This window comes from Engystomops pustulosus, chromosome 6 (assembly GCF_040894005.1).
Source record: "Engystomops pustulosus chromosome 6, aEngPut4.maternal, whole genome shotgun sequence".
NCBI lineage: Eukaryota > Metazoa > Chordata > Amphibia > Anura > Leptodactylidae > Engystomops > Engystomops pustulosus.
This window is the reverse complement of record NC_092416.1, coordinates 153,053,567-153,070,851: the sequence shown is the minus strand read 5'-3', so window position 1 is coordinate 153,070,851 and position 17,285 is coordinate 153,053,567. Positions and strand designations below refer to the sequence as shown.

Here is a 17,285-nt window from a genome sequence, read left to right as displayed (position 1 = left end):
TCCGAATCCGTCGGGTTGTCCGACGGCCACGGCCCCCGATTTATTTTGCGTGAAAGCCGGCGCCGATGCGGCAAAATCCCGGGGCAATTCAGGGCAAATCGGAAAACGTCGGGAAACCTGACAAAAGTGCACGATTCGGACCCTTAGTAAATGAGCCCCATTGTGAGCAATCAAATCAAAACAGTCCACTTTGTAGAATTTCTTTATACTACGGACTCCAGAACTTGTCTCAAAGGGAGAGCTTGGAGCTACTGCAGCACTGAGATAATCTGAAGAGGATAGCAAACAAACTGATGGATTTAGGTAACAAAGATAATAGGCAGAGTTGTTGTACATCCCAAGAGCTATTGATTTGTGGAAAAAATCCTTTACAATTACACTTTAAATAATTGATTAGAAAACACTGGATTTATTCATATTGCTGACAAAGGCATTTTATAAATGAACGTGCCATAGGTTATTGGAACCTGTCTTCAGGTTGATGACAGGTTTCCTTTAAAAAGTGAAGAGAATTATCCATTCATCCTGACAATTTTTTCCATGTTCCAAACACTACTAAATTTTCCTCTGCACGTGGTACAGTGTCCCAGCTGTGCACCACGTGGGAATTTCATGTCATCGCAATTATGATTAGTGGCCGAGAAGAATTTTTAAGTGGTTGTGATGAATTTTAGACCGGTGGGACCAATGTTCATTGACCTGAAACAATTGGATGGGCACCAGAGAGACAGGAATAATCACTCCATACTTATAGATTACACTCACTTTATTCCTTAGCTAAATTCTAGAGGTCTCCATATAAAAGATATTTCAGATGGAAATCTGAATATTTATATATACGGATGGGTGGATTTCATACAAAGCTTCTATTAATGCACTTGGCCTATGGATGCGGAGATTGCTGCTCTGCAATCTTTACATTGCTTGTAGAAACATGGATGACAGATTAGACTTCTTATCTACCGTGCTTACCAGAAGATAAACCAGAACTGCAATATACAAAGACCTCAGGTCACTGTTAGGTGTTAGCAGTTTAGCTTCTTTTCACTTGTGCTGTTATATAACATGCCACTAAATGGCCTCATGCACATGAACAGAAATGGTCCGTGGTCCGTCTCATCTGGGTAGATATGGGGAGTAGTGATCGCTTCTCCAAGGGAGCACCATCCCCGTGCACCACAGACCTCAATGGCGGACGTGTGAAAGGGGCCTAACGCTGAAGTGTGCTTCCCTGGCTTTAGTAAACTATTGGTAAGGTAAATTCAGATTTACAGCAGTGGACAGTGTTAGAATAGGATTATATAGGACACTTATTAAGCCACTAGTCCATAAGGCTCAATGGGTGTTTTAGTGTCCCTTGTATTTTACCCCAAATACCTTCTATATACTATAGTCCAGATGGTTCATTTTTATCACTCCCTGCACTGCAAATTGATATTTTTGGGATTATTCGTGTGTAACCAGTTACTTCCCCTACTCCATCAATTATTTACAGCCAAACTTTTGTGTCTTTTAATAAGTGTAAAATTGGAACTGTCTAAGTTCCTGCGTTATATAGGATAAGTACATTATCCATCGCCATACAGCTTCAGGTGTGACAACTTCTCAGAACGTTCCCCTATGAAATATACATATAGCCCTGACTTACACTATAGATCACATCCCGGAACCCTATAGCGCAGTGGTTATATATTAATCACCCGTCTACTTCATAGAGGAAAGAATAGTTTTTTTGTGAAGAGGACAAACTGCCAGTGGTAAAATGTAATATAATGGAAAATAAACTGAAATTCACTATATACAGTCATAGACAGGTATCAGGTGTATTGTCCGTGCTGCTTGTAGAAGGGAATGATAACTTTGATGTCTTTCCCGGCCTGGTGGATCAGTAATCTCAGTCGTGCTTGTTCTTTATTTCCAATCTATTGTTCCTGTAGGTGGATGAAGAAGCCGCGCTGCGGGGTGCCTGACCTTCCTCACTTAAGCCATAAAAGAAGGAACAAGAGATATGCACTAACAGGCCAGAAGTGGAGACAGAAACACATCACATACAGGTATATCTTCTCCTCCTATAGCGATGGGTAATTGTGGGCCTGGCACATAGCGAATGGTGCCAGTCACGTTGGTAACGCCACTTTTTCCAGTCCGTGAGAGCCGCTACTCTCCTCTTCCATTCTTATATACACACAACGTGCATTCCAATTCCATAGAACTAGAAGAAATGAAGAGACCGAATGGAAAAATAATGGATCCTGGTGAAATGACATTAAAAGGAGTTTTCTAGTTTCTATAATGCAGCTACTTCTTTCACCTTGACTACATTTCTAAAGAACTTTCTATCATTATTTGTTCTGTGTTTACAACTTGGCACAACAGCAGAGCCATAGTCCAGGTTCTTTCCCCAATGTCTCAGTTTTCTGCTTTAGTGCTGTACAATGCAAAACCCGGGTTATATCCCGATTCCACCCTCCTTTCCAATGCTCCTGACAATGAGGCATGTATATCGTGTGTTGTTCTCCATAGCCTGCATCACATATGTGAAAAGCATCTCATGGGACTTATCATAAGCAATGCCATGTTACTTCCATTTATTTATATGGTGTTGGCATAGATAGATATAGATAGATATGATACATTTTTTGTAAAGAGTAACTAAACCCTCAATGCATTTTTGAGTAGGTGCTGAGGTGTACCATCCATGAGGTGAGTTGAACCCCTTGCCTCAGACTGTACCTCCTGTAGCAAGATTAAAGGCAGCATCATGGGCGCATTCACCTGCTATAAAGCAGGAGCTGACACCTAAAAATAGTGTAGCTAGACACCCATTGCCAGCAGGGGTATAAGCCAATGAATGGAGAATGGATTTACTAAAAAAATAACCTTAAATATATAACTTTTGGATGGGGAAGAGGGGGCATCTTTCTATAGATCACTTTAGGCACCAGAGAGTTTAGATTCACCTGTGATGATAATAGTTAACTTTGTGATATACTTCATAAGGTAAAGCGGTTTCTCTGTGTCTTGTTTTCTGTTCTTTTTCCTCTAGTGAGCAGTGTATCTAATAGCCTTCTGTCCACATAAGATGGATAAGAAGGCTAAGGATTAACGGAAACCTACCATGAGGAATCAGAATGTGATAGTAGATTCCATCTGCCTGCCTCTGCCCTAATCTGTAATTTAATAATCCTAGAATGTAACCTAACTTGTTAAAAACTTTATTTCAGTAATATGTAAATTAACTGCAGAGGCTTCTGGGACATGTACCAGCCTGTAGTAGCCTACCCCAGTAGTCTCTGCAGTTAATTTACATATTACTGACATAAAGCTTTTATCAAGTTAGGTTATGTTCCAGGATATGTAAATTACAGATTAGGACAGATGCAGGCAGGAGAATCTAATTCTGATGATAGATTCCTCATAGTAGGTTTCCTTTAACTCTTTCTATACCTAGAGAATATTTTCCTTGATGATTCATCTCTCTGAGGCAATTAGTCTGTCCAGGGACTTTCTGTAAAGAGTTAAGTCATTAAACAAGTTCCCTTATCTCAGAAAGCTGATTTACACAAACTGCTTACTGGACATCTACCATCAGTTTACAGGGTTTAGGAGGGTAGCTGTGTGAACATTGTTAATCAGGACTTCTTTAATTATAACTCCACACCAGTATGTCAGTGTGCTTGATTTACAATCTTTCATCCTGGTGGTAGATGTCCTTTCATAAAGTTTATTTCAAAGGTCATTATAATCATCTGTACTATTGATTTACAAAATGTTGTTGAAAGATTCCTTATGCTCTAAAACTTTTGCCCACTTTCTCTTCTGTAGGTGCTTTCTCTCACACCCTCAGCGGGCTTGTTTGTTCTATTTACAGAGTATTCCGTATCAAAAGCAGCCAGTGTATACTGCTCATACTGTATAGTGTAGTGTGTATAGCCAGTGTATACTGTCTTCTCCTAAATAGATGAAACACTAATTAAAACTTATTTATGGTTAGTGCGGTGGGAAGACAGCTTAAATAGGCGTTTCTAACCACTTAGTAGAAAACATTTATGAGATTGAGTATTGCATATACGTATACAGAAGTGCTCTGAACCTTACTTAGTAAGGTAGTGCCTTCATCTTTTATATATATTATTATTTTAATAGTATTTTTCTTTTCTGCTCTGTCTTCCAGCATACACAATTATACTCCTAAAGTAGGAGAACTGGACACTAGGAAAGCCATTCGCCAGGCCTTTGATGTTTGGCAGAAGGTGACTCCTCTTACATTTGAAGAAATTCCTTATCAAGAAATTAAAACTACGCATAAGGAAGCAGACATTATGATATTTTTTGCTTCTGGATTTCACGGGGACAGCTCTCCATTTGACGGGGAGGGTGGATTTTTAGCACATGCCTATTTTCCTGGACCTGGAATAGGAGGAGATACACATTTTGATTCGGATGAGCCCTGGACGCTGGGGAACTCCAATCATGATGGTAAGATGTCATGTATGGTGATTACTTTGCTACCAGATTTTTCTCTACTTAGTGTTTCTCTTAGTGTTTTTAAGGTTGGGTGGGGGCTTAAAGGTTGTCCAAACATAGGCCAGATATAGAAACATAGACCAGATATAGACGAAGCAAGGCAGAACTAATTCTGTTTTTATGAATGTGCTTGCAAGTGCAGTGAGGGCGGGTCTTTGTTTGCCTGCAGCGTGTCGCATGTGCCCTGGATCCCTCTAAAATGATTGGCTAATACCATCTTTTTGTCTTTAATTGATATTTTTAGCTTTTCACAGTGTTTAATCTGTTTTAGGCCGCATTCACACCACCAGGGAGAGGGGGAGGAAGTGACCTCTGCTCACCCCCGCCCCTCTCCATAGGGATATATGGCGCATGGTGCGTATGCCGAGAAAAGATAGGACATGTCCTATCTTTTCACGGGGTACGGAGCGGTGCGTGCTGCGGGTGTGCTGCACCGTACTGCTCCCATTGGGCCCATTGTCGTCTTTGGAGGACGTATATCAGCCGTATATACGTCGGCCATATATAGATCCCCTGAACGGCCGTGTGAATTCAGCCTTAAGACGATATTGATTGATAAGGACGTCCCCCTGTGCACTTGCAGGTTGATTTGCATATCTAAAAGAAATTATTATCTCTGAATTGCTTCATAATTTTGTAGTCTAAAAGGTGGGCTTTGGCTCCTATTAAAGGCGTCGACAGACCACTGTAATAAATTGGGGAGGCATTTTGGACCTGACAGACTCACTTTAAGTCATGGTAGCATCATCACATGATTGGCTGATTCACAATAGATGCTCTAGTATCCCCAAAATCACCTTCCTAGGTAGGTATATATGGACAGAACCAACTACATTGAGCAGAGGTAAAAGACTCACGGGTTGTAAGGACATGCACTGACTGGACATTGGTAGCTCCTAAGCCGGTTGTTGCAGAGACAGGACAGATCTATGGTGCAGACATTTGCATTTATGTTGCCTTATTTAATACGCCTTTGTATGGTTTATTTTCTTGTTTACAGGGTAAATTGTTAGAGCTTGTCATAAAAGGAGCTGTAAATTACTTCCCATGGTTTAGCCACTCTTGGGGATAGACTTTGTAATTACGCTGCCTTCAGAATGTAAATCAAGTATCTGGATGTATCCGGACTGTGTCCACTGCGGATTAGGGAACAGACGGATGCTGGGAGTGGTGCAATGATCAGAAAAAGAGCAGCAGCAGACTAAGACCAGGGTCTCTAATCACTGCGGGTTATCAGCAGCAGAATCGTCTGCGGCGAACTCACAGCGACTTTCGGGACCTGCATAATGGACGGGATCTTTCCAAATACCATCCACATACTGCGCATAAAAACCTGCGCAGCCGTGCGCTTCCAGACCCCCCTCCACCACAGCAAGATAGTTTTTGGTGTGGTCGGAATTGTTAGAAGGACGAATGTCCGATGTGTTGTGTCCATGGCCACAGGCACCAAGAGAAGAACCTTTACAGGACCAGAATGACTCCCTATGATCCTGTAGTTCTCTACTTTATGCTGCCTTTTTAGGGGTATAATGTGTCACCCATAAGTTACTCTTATAACATGGATGGCTGTGGTGGTGCTTTGCAGGGGTGGATTAAGACAGCCATGGGCCCTGGGCTGTATGAATATTATATCCCCCAAAAAGTATGGAATCACTGCCTACATCTGGTACTAGAATTAGCTTCTTGGGGAATGGATCTGTGGTTTCAGGACCTTTTGAGGACTTTCAAAGGTCCTGAAATGGCTCTTGTGCACATGTATGGTATATTGAGAGCAGGAACAGATGGAACATGATTTCATAGGAGAAAGTCCTTCTTAGTATAAAATTTGGTAGGTGGTTTGGGTGGCCATGGACTCCCTAGAAGGCTTTGGCCCCAGACTACCGCCCAAACCGTGCTTTGTCCCATGTAATCTCCCACATTCAGGAGTTTTTTTACGTTTTTCTCTCCGCTCCTACTCATAGTTTATTTCTCCCTTCAGGTAACGACCTCTTTCTAGTAGCTGTCCATGAACTGGGTCATGCCTTGGGATTGGAGCACTCCAATGATCCCAGCGCTATCATGGCACCTTTCTACCAATATATGGAGACTCATAACTTCAAGCTTCCCCAAGATGATTTACTGGGAATTCAAAAAATATATGGTGAGTAATGGCATTGGTTATAGTATTGTTGTGTTTCTTTTATTAGTTTATTAGTTTTTTCTATGGAAATACATTCTATGTACTGAATGTATTTTATATGTTCTTTAGCTATAGGAGAGAAGGAGGAGTTTTGTGGCAAGGGGAATTTTGCTTTAGCGTCTGTGAAATAGAAATTGAATGTATCAGATTTTTTTTAGCTTTGATGCATCTTAAATGAAATCTATCAACAAAATCAAGCATGATAAATCAGGAGCACTTATCCATGGTCTCCTTTCTTCTTTTAATATTATGCTAATGAGTCTGAAGTGCTCTTGGAGGTGTTGCCAGAGCCCCTACTTGCTGTAGCTTCGCAGGCTTATACTGTGCAAGAGCACTTCCCTCTCCCACTGTCTGCTGAAACTTCCTCTGCTGCTGTATGATTACATCAGGCAGAGGGAGGGGGAAGTACTGAGGAGTAGAGGGGGTGGGGCGTGTAACTGCCCTAGAAGCTACAGCGCTGGTGTGCCAGAAGGGCTCTGGTAATTCCCCCAGAGCCCTTCTGGCTTTATAGCATAATTAAAAAGTTGATTTTAAAATGAAGGATTTTGATGGTAGATTTCCTTACATCTCACATTAGAAATATGTCAGCTAAAGTCACAGTTTTTGGCAGGTTCAGCCTACCATCTAATGTGTATAGGGGCCTTCTAATGACAGTTTAGAAGATTAAGGATGACGTAGATCAGGCAGTGGGATTTTTTGCAGTTTACTCCTCTCTTCCATTCAATGGGCAAGGATTTCTTGGCCAAACTAAATCAGCATGTGTATAGGAGAGTTGGATGATATCGCTATAAGCTGAAGAAGTTGTCTTATGTATAGTCAGTTTTACATCAGCTGACCACACTCACCCCCCCCCCCTTCACTTTTGGACTGTGGGAGTGTCTTAAAAATTAAAAAAAGGTTTTTGCAAATAAACCTAAAAATTTGTAAAACTATAAGTGGGCTTTTACCTTTTCTCTATATACTTGCGAAGGTCAACAAGAGGGGAAATTTGCGGAGATAACTGATTGTTGTTTGGGGGATGGGGTAGGACACATTAAAGCAGGTTTGGGTATATTAAAGAGCCATACCCTGGGGGGGGGGGGGAGGGATTCAGGGATCTTCAGTGTGTCTTTGCTTTCCATATCTGCTTGCTCTTTCCCTCTCCTCTGACTACAGAATGGATTTCACAGAGGGGAGGGGCTCCCACTGCAGCAGCCACATACACTATATAGGAAGCTGCTGTGTGGGCGGGGCTAGCAGTTTGCTGTGCAGCCACTGAGAGGCATGCAAGGCCCCTGTTTGTGCGGGCCCTTTAGCAGCCCTTATGGTAGTTCCGCCTCCTGGGGATCCGGTTTACAGTCAAAGTTTGAAGACAAAACAGATGTTTTTTTTAACCTGATTTTTTAAATTTTATAAAAATGCCCGGACATTTTAATAATACACTATGCCCATAACCCTAGCGCAGCACTAAAGATGTACCTTGCGATCCCCTCTTATATTTTGTCACAGTATTAATTGGCGTAAACTGGCATTTTATACATAAGTGGCATTAAATGCTTTTCACCATCGGAATAAGAGTCCCAGATGGTAATTTACTGGCAATTTGCATCGCGGCTAATGTACAGTGCTACATAGCAATCTAACATTTGCTAACATGTACGGAGCGAGGCGGCGAGTGCTGCTTATTGGTTGCCATTAGTAACTTGCTCCATCAGATCAGTAAATTATACCTTCCATGTTAAAATCTTAAAAGTCCTCTATGTGGGACCCCGGTGAGAATACAGCATTTGTTTAAAGTAAGATATTATATATAGTGAAAAGTTGTGTCTCTGTGTGTGTGTGTGTCAGGGTTGATGGACTTGATCAGTGCCGTTTCTCCAACCAGGCGGATCATGTGACTTCTCGGAGCGCCAGGCCGCTTGATTTCAAATGAAGTCACTATCTGCTGCTTTTGGCTTTAACAACAAATGTGACATTTTTATTAGTAGTCATACTGAGTCTTTGAATTACTATTTTATGTTCAGTTGTGATGAATTACAAGTACCTACTATCTTTAAAGGGAACCTGTCAGCAGATTTTACTCCATTAAACTAGCAGCCCATCAGGTAAGGGATGAAATTTCCTTTCTAGAATTCCCTATTTTATATAAAAGTCTCACCCTTTTACCTGTAATAAAACTCTTCTCCAAAGTCATGTGAAAATGTCAGAGAAGAGAAGAAGAGGGGATGCACTGGGATTGTATATCTTTGGCTCTCTAGAACCTAGAAAAATGTGTCTGGTGTCATATTAAGGCTACATTCACACACACGTGTGAATGTATATACGGGGTATGTACATCCCCCATACACGGTAATGGGAGCACGCGCCCTATGGGCGGCCCACACGTGCGGCTCTGAACCATTCCATAGCCGGGAGAAAGATAGGACACTTGTTACACAGAAACGAAACCCAGCCCTAATACAGCTTTGAACATGTAAAAAATAAAAATGTTTGGATTTTCGAAATTGGTGAGCAAAAACCATGAAAACAAAAAAGGGCCAAGTCGTCATTCTCCGTTTCTGTAGCTCACATGTTTCTAGGTACTAGAGAACCAAAGATGTATGATGTGATTCTCCTTTTGAAGCCCCTAAATGCGACTGATCTCAGACAAATATGACTCTTCTCTGCTCATTTTGACATGACTTTGTAGAATATTTTTATAAGTAAACTGGAAATATTTCACATAAAAGAGGGACATTTCCTACCGTTCCTGAGGGGGCCTGTGGTTTAACAAGGTAAAATCTGATGACAGGTTCCCTTTAACTATATAAATATATACAAACCACTCTTTTTTATTTTTTTATTTCAGTTTTTTGGGAACAAAATTGAATAACATGAACAAGGAATAGTAATAATAGCCTCCTCAGGGTCACCGTTATTTTGTAGATTTTGTGTAGTGAACAGGTTTTTGCAACGTAATAAATAATGTAGAAGAGCGGCTGATGTTAATTATTTGTAATTGCCTATAACGCAGCATTAGATTTAAGGGGAATACTCATTACTGCAGCTTCCAGATGCCTTTTTATAACAGTGAACTTGAACGCCATTGCACCCGCTAAACAACCCCCAGAGGTGCCATAGCTTGGCACAAAAGCCTCGATGAGCAATTAACCATTTAGCATCGCCGATAGCGGTCACATGGCCCGCGTCCTAGTAGCTGTCACGTCTATGGGGTGGAGGGTACACGTACCCTTAAGGGAGTCATGTAGTGGCCATAATTATATGTGCCGCGCTGTAATAATGGGACAAGTGAATCACTCCGTGCGGTAGCGTTTTGGAATTTGGCCGCGCTCTTAACCCTTTACAACCCATATTCTGATCTGATTGCTTTTTCTATATCCTTATTGTGATGGAAGTCCAGTTTTTGTAAGATAGTGATCCAAATCCTCTCTGCAGAGGTAAAGTTCAAGGCGGTATAATTTGTACATACTATTCTAAGATATATAGGGACCACTGCTATCCAAGGAGCCTCCATAGGCCCCGTGCACATGACCGTAGTGGTGGTCGTGTGAAATAAAAAAAAAATTATAAAAAATTCACTAAAACCCCATCGTTGCGTTCATAATGCCCTGTCCTAAAAGCAAAATCTGCTATTTAATTTGCAAAGTGAGCGCTATAATTGAACCTAACAAAAATTGTGTACAAATGCAATGCTTTTTCACTTTGTTTCCATAAAAAAAAAAGTTATGAAAGTTGCCACAAAGCCCCAAACAGTACCAATGAAATTAGTGCTCATCATACAATCAAAAGCCCTCTAGTCGGTGTTTGCTGCTCATTGCAGCAAACACCTACCGTTAACACCCAAGATCGGTGCTGGCAACAATCGTGGTTGCTAACACTAGCAAAACAATATATATATATCTCCAAGATTCTAATTTAAACAAATGTCCTTTTATTCCCACATATGTCAAACGGAAACATAGATTGACATATCTGGGAATAAAAGTGAGTCTTTTTTTAAAATTAGAATCTTGGAATCTGGACCGTGCGTCCGAGTATATTTGTCTATTATACATTTGCTGCTTGTTTTTTCTTTTTCTATATAGGTATTGTCACAATCACATTGAACCACAGTATAAACATAGCAAGTTATTTATGTCAGACGGTAAAAGGTGCAAAATTAAAAAAAAATAAATAGGGGGGGGGGGGCTGTTATTCTATCCAGAAAGAGTTAATAAAATTAAATCAATAAATTATAGGCAACCCAAAATGGACACCACCAAAAAGTGCAACACGTTTAGCAAAAAACAAGCCCTTTACCATAAATGATACGGCTTTTAGAAAGTGGTAGAGGATAATCTGTTGTCCAATTGTTCTTTGTGTGCTTTCAGTTTTCATTTCCCTCATTCACAGAGATGTCTGAGAGCTTATCTGCGGGGAAAATAGTATTTTGTAGTGTCACTTTATATTCCATTTAGTATACAGGCAGTCCCCGGGTTACATACAAGATAGGGTCTGTAGGTTTGTTCTTAAGTTGAGTTTGTATGTAAGTCGGAACTATATATTTTATCATTGTAATCCCAGCCAGAACTTTTTTGGTCTCTGTGACAATTGGAATTTAAAAATGTTGGATTGTCATAAGAATCAGGATTAACAATAAATCTTCATTACAGACACCTGTGATAACTGTTATAGCTGTTTACTGTAGCCTAGGACTAAAGAACAATAAATTACCAACATCCAGAGGGCCGTTTGTAACTAGGGGTCGTCTGTAAGTCGAGTGTTCTTAAGTAGGGGACCGCCTGTACTGGGAAGCTGGACATAAAATGTCCACATGCAGTGATATTAATAATAAAATTGCAGTTGTGTCATTTTTATACTGGCTCCACTTTTCCGGCTTTTACTTGTGGTTTAAACAAAAGAACACCTTGAATTTTTGGGATGGATCAGAGAGATAACATATTTCTGTAGTTATGTTTTAATAGCTTTTTTAATCTTTTATTTGTTTTGGGAATGGGATATTAATTTTTATGATGGGATTTGCAGCTTGGATGGACATTTTTTTTTTTTTTTTTATCAGATTGTTTTTTTAAGGTATTTTGTAACAATGTACAAACACAAGCAATGATGATACTGTATATGTCGTGTTGTGCAGTGGATCTGTGTACATGTATCTGTATCATGTCTATGTAGTGCCATTGCATAGGCCGATCTTATCCTCACTCTTTGTAGTTATATTTTAATGGTTGGTATAACGTATGCTCCTCTGTTTCCCTGAAGTCTCTATATGGAGGAAGCGATTTCTTGAAAGCGGCCATTGTGCTGGATGCACTGCTATTGAGTTTTGTCCAGTTAAGTGCGACCCCTAGTGGCCAGTAATGGGACTGCTCTTTAGAATTCCTCATAAACAACTGTAATATGTATAAGTTGTCTGCACGGTTTGTGTTTTTAGGCTCTGTTCACACTGGCGCAACCAAAATCAGACACCGGATAGTTGATTTTCCACCGGCTTTACCCTCTGATGACACATGTAACACTGTAGTACTGCTTCTTATCACTTGGTTACTAGTCCAAAGTTGGAACTTGGTACCAAGTACTATGTAGATGCTTTTCGATTGCACGGTACAGGATCAAACTGGATCAGTCCCGACCGATTTGGCAAGTTCTGTGCAGCGCTGCGTAATCTATGTGCGCTATATAAATAAAGGAATTATTATTTATTATGATTATTATAATTATTAACTGCTACATACTGTACAAAAATTATGGGAAAGTTCATTGTACCATGTTTTTATTTATATAGTGCCATTAAATTCTGTAGCACTTTACAGATTAAGGGGAACATATAAAATAGGACATAATTACATAGTCACAGTGCCGTAACTAGAAGCTGATGGGCCCCAGTGTAAAGTCTGTGCCAGACCCCCGACTATAATGTATGGTTTACAGTATTAGTCTTCTCATATGGGAAAGTGAGACCTTATGGGCCCCCTAAACCTCTTGGGCCCGGTTGCGCACCCTCTGCACGCCCTCAAGTTACACCCCCGCATAGTCATTTAAAGCAATAGGAATTAGAATAGTATATTCTGCTGCATACTTACAATCACCCGCCTGATGGAGGCATTTATTGGGTGAGCATTGTACAGGTGTAGGGTCTGTATGGATTTTCTCACGTTTCTCAGGTACTCAGGTGATATCTCCGCATCGGATCCCAGATTTAGGCTGCTATGTTTGTGGCCCACGCAGCCCTGTGCTTCTCATGTAAACCAACGTGACTGCCAACACAGCCACCAACCCTTCCCACTGACTCACAACGACAACACAGATTGTCCTGGCTGCATTGTGTTTGTTGCGAACAGATGTAGAAGACATGGCAGATCAAATAAGGGGACATGAAACTTACCAAATTCTTGGCAGGGAGAATATTTCTGCTCTTCCTTATGAGACCCCCCAGATTGTTACTGAGTGACCCTCACCACCAGCTTTTTCCAAGACTTTAGGGTCCACGTGTTGGGGTATAACTTGGGAGGAACAGTCCAGCACTTGAGAAACTGATGACGTCCCCATTGAACTATGTGTCCCAGTACACGAGGCACCCGACTATCCACAGCATAAGAAGGTGGGCTGTAATCATACATGTTCATGTGAGGATAAATAACATGCCCAGAGAGGACGTCATGGATATAGGATCAACTACTGGAAACAACGTGCACAATCACTTTTCAAAGTAGTTCGTAGTCATAAATAATATTCTGGAATAATATGAATAATATGAATAATATGAATAATATGGAAACAACCTAATTAAAAGACCTTTGTACCAAATTAACCATCTATTACCAAGTGGGGATGGATGTAACCCAGGGTAGACTCTGCAGTATTTATCAGTGATGTCTTTTTATGATGTCTTCTAGGTCCTCCTGCCGAAACACTAGAACCTACAAGACCTTTACCTACACTTCCACCGCGCAGGATACAATCCACATCTGAGAGAAAGCATGAACGACAGCCGAGACCTCGCCCTCCATCTGGGGAAAAGCCTTCCCATCCCGGGAACAGACCCAACATATGTGATGGAAATTTTAACACCGTTGCCCTTTTTAGAGGAGAAATGTTTGTATTTAAGGTATACAAAATCTCAGCATATGCTATGCATTATTTAAAGCCGGTTTCCACCCAAAACTAGTTAGGCCCTATCCACAGTATTTGATGATAACTTTACGAAAGGTGTTTGCATTTTTTTGTAAAAAGGAACATGAGTCCTTCCTTTAAAATTTTATTCATGAATAGGCACTTGCAGCAGTACTACAGAGAGTCTAAGGTAGTCTGAGACACGTCCACTCCATCATCATCCGGTTTGCCTCCACAGATTGGCTGAGCTCCATGAGACAAGTCTTTTATAGGTTCACCAAGAAATCAGTGTATGACTTGAAGCACATAATGATAAGAAAATACAGACTACAAACCTCTTCCAAGTATTGAGACATGGGAGCTTTAAAGTCTACCTCACCTTTAAGCAAAATTTGTAGAAATCAATAGTTTTGTATATAAAAATTAATTATTTTTCTTGGAGTCTTCTTTATCTAATTTCTGAATCTCCTGTATCTGTGATGTGCTGTTGTCTCACTGGGTGGAGACCCAGCTGCTGTGACTCACAGCTTCCCCCTCCCCTCTCCATAGACTTCTATGTAATCTGATACCTCAATCACCCGAAAAACAAGTGTTTTTATTTATTGATTGGCAGCACAACAACACCACCCAATTTTGATATTTGGCCCAAAAAGCATAGGACTGCTTTAACAGATTAACCCAGTATTGTCCAGTGTACAGATACAGAAACTACACCCACACATGTACAATTTGTAGAATTTCTGTATATTTAGTGTAGAATATTTCTGCATATTTTCTTGGATATTTCAAGACTATTCTTCCACTTGCTAATTAAAAAATGAAGGGGGTGTTTGTGTATGTTTGTGCCAATAACATCCTACTCTCCAGTCACCCCGGGATGGGCTCCAGACATCTTACTCATTGATTTATACAGTATCCATCAGATTTCCTGCAATACAGTGACATCATCACATAGTCACTAACATTTCTATATTTAGCAGGTCCATATGCAGTAATGGGACCAGGCACTAGTAACTCCAAGTGTTTTATTTTTTTATTTATTTTATTTAACGTATTTTTCAGACTATAAGACGCTTCTTACTATAGGATGCACCCCAGATTTAGGCTTCCAAAAAAGGAAAAATATATTTTACACCAATTAAAATATTCCTATTGGCCGCACTAAAGCACAGCACACACAGCACTGCATCATCCATACAGATACACACACAGCTCAGCTATACACACAGACCCCCCCCCCCCACACACACATATACTTCTCCCCTTCTTACCCTGTCCCAGCACACCATGTGTCCCTATTCTCCCAGTATCAGATCCTGTGGGGATGTAAGAAGCATGTGATTAGTCACATGATTCTTAAATCACTGCAGGTCCTGTACCTGTAGGCAGAGGGAGAGAGCAGTGCGGATGCTTTCCTCTCTGGGAGAGCCGGTGCAGCTCTATTTTAGGACATCACCCGATCTCCATTACAGCGGTCAGGAGGGTCTGGCAGTGCTGGATCCTTCTGACCTTCGGTCTATAAGACGCAGGCACTTTTTAGCAAGATTTTTTCTTGCTAAAAACTGTGTCTTATAGTCCAAAAATACGGTATATACCGGTAAGCTTTTCTGTTTTTTTCAGTGTAGATTATAATTTGGGCATTTTGGATAGCAGCACTGAGCCCAAGTCTCATTGGGGTTCTATGGCCACCTATACCAGCCAACCGAGTTTGATAGTGACCTGTAGAATTACTACAGAGAGAGGCCTCCTGGCTTGTAACCCTCATACATGTGTTACAACTCTCAACACACATACAGGATGTTTAATGGATGTTTTTGCAAATAGCTTGATTCTGAAACCATATGTACGAAGTAAATTCTATTAAAAAATTAGAGGCTGACCACTTTTTATACATCCCAGGGCCCATGGCCATTTTAATCCCTGTATAATTATACATTTTTCCCTGTATAGTTATATTAAAGTTCTCATCTACGTCCATCTGTGCCACTGACCCAACATTCTCGTTCTGCCACTCCTTTAATTCGTGGCAAAATGGACCACCCATTTTCTTGATCTATGGTCATCCCAAAAAGATCACTCCTCGGTGCAATTTGTGGGTGGTCGTCTTTTAATAGACTTTTTATACAGCCCAGGGCTTATGGGTATCTTAATTCACTCCAATTATCTTATAGTAATCATCAACTCCCATCAGTACCAGAGACCTTTCATGCTCGGCCTTCCACTCCTTTCATCCATGATACAATGGACCCCCGTTCTCTTGATCAATGGTCGTCCCAAGAAGGACTATATTCAGTGCAATGTTTGGGTGGTCGTCTTTTATTGATTTTACTTTATTTAGGGATTGTAGAAAAAAGCAGTCATGTGATCAATCATAAACATTCTTTCCCCAACATATACTACTGTAAGGATTGGTATAAACGAGCACCTCATGATGCTGCGTCTTTAGGAAAGTGTCTATTTCTTTATTTTCCAGGATCGATGGTTTTGGCGGCTTCGTAATAACAAAGTGCAGGAAGGTTACCCAATGCAGATCGAACAGTTCTGGAAAGGACTCCCACCAAAAATAGATGCCGCTTACGAGAGATCGGATGGCAAATTTGTCTTCTTTAAAGGTACTTTCTGGGTTAATCTAAAACCTATAGGATATTCTGTAGGTTTCCTGTTTATTTTTTGTATAATTATGACAAAGGTGGATCAAGACAGTGCCCGGTACCCCTGAGCCATGACAATGAATCCAGAGGAGACATGATTGCCCGATGCAGCACCAGCGCTCTCATTGACTCCCGCTTATCACTGATGTCCCTTGAGTGCTGGATACATAGACAATAATTTGTAAAAACAGCATCTTTTACCTAGTCGGTACCTTGGCAAGACATTGGGGCAGATTTACTTACCCGGCCCATTCGCAATCCAGCGGCGCGTTCTCTGTGCTGGATTCGGGTCCGGCCGGGATTTATGATGGTAGTTCCTCCGCCGTCCACCAGGTGGCGCTGCTGCACTGAAGTCCGCTGGAATGCCTCGAAATACACCGGCCTATCCTGGATGAAGGTGAGTGAAATTTTCGCGACACAATTTTTTTAAAAATGTGGCGGTTTTTCCGAATCCGTCAGGTTTTCGTTCGGCCGCGCCCCCGATTTCCGTCGCGTGCATGCCGCCGCCGATGCGCCACAATCCGATCGCGTGCGCCAAAATCCCGGGGCAATTCAGGTACAATCGGCGCAAATCGGAAATATTCGGGTAACACGTCGGGAAAACACGAATCGGGCCCTTAGTAAATGACCCCCCAGTATCTACTGCATGCACTGCCCTGTAATGGTACGGGCAATATTTTCTATTCATTGTCCTTTTTAATAGAGTAGAAAAGAAAATGTTTGTATAGATTTCAACTAGTAACAGGTTATAAACCATACCAAAAAGACATCAAGATTTGGGGAACTCCATGGATTCCATTCCAGTATGAACGACCATGGCCAGAATTTATTCATTTTAT

The 17,285-nt window shown here is 41.0% G+C and overlaps 1 protein-coding gene across 2 annotated transcripts in view; it reads left to right on the top strand.

The window, feature by feature from the left end:
• Positions 1-17,285, top strand: part of MMP24 (matrix metallopeptidase 24) — a 79,717-nt gene that overhangs the window by 58,336 nt on the left and 4,096 nt on the right. For both annotated transcript variants that reach the window (XM_072111831.1, XM_072111832.1), the window contains exons 3-7: positions 1,938-2,054; positions 4,175-4,479; positions 6,506-6,667; positions 13,579-13,790; positions 16,269-16,407. In XM_072111831.1, coding sequence (XP_071967932.1) covers positions 1,938-2,054; positions 4,175-4,479; positions 6,506-6,667; positions 13,579-13,790; positions 16,269-16,407 — 935 coding nt within the window. The remainder of the gene's footprint in view (positions 1-1,937; positions 2,055-4,174; positions 4,480-6,505; positions 6,668-13,578; positions 13,791-16,268; positions 16,408-17,285) is intronic.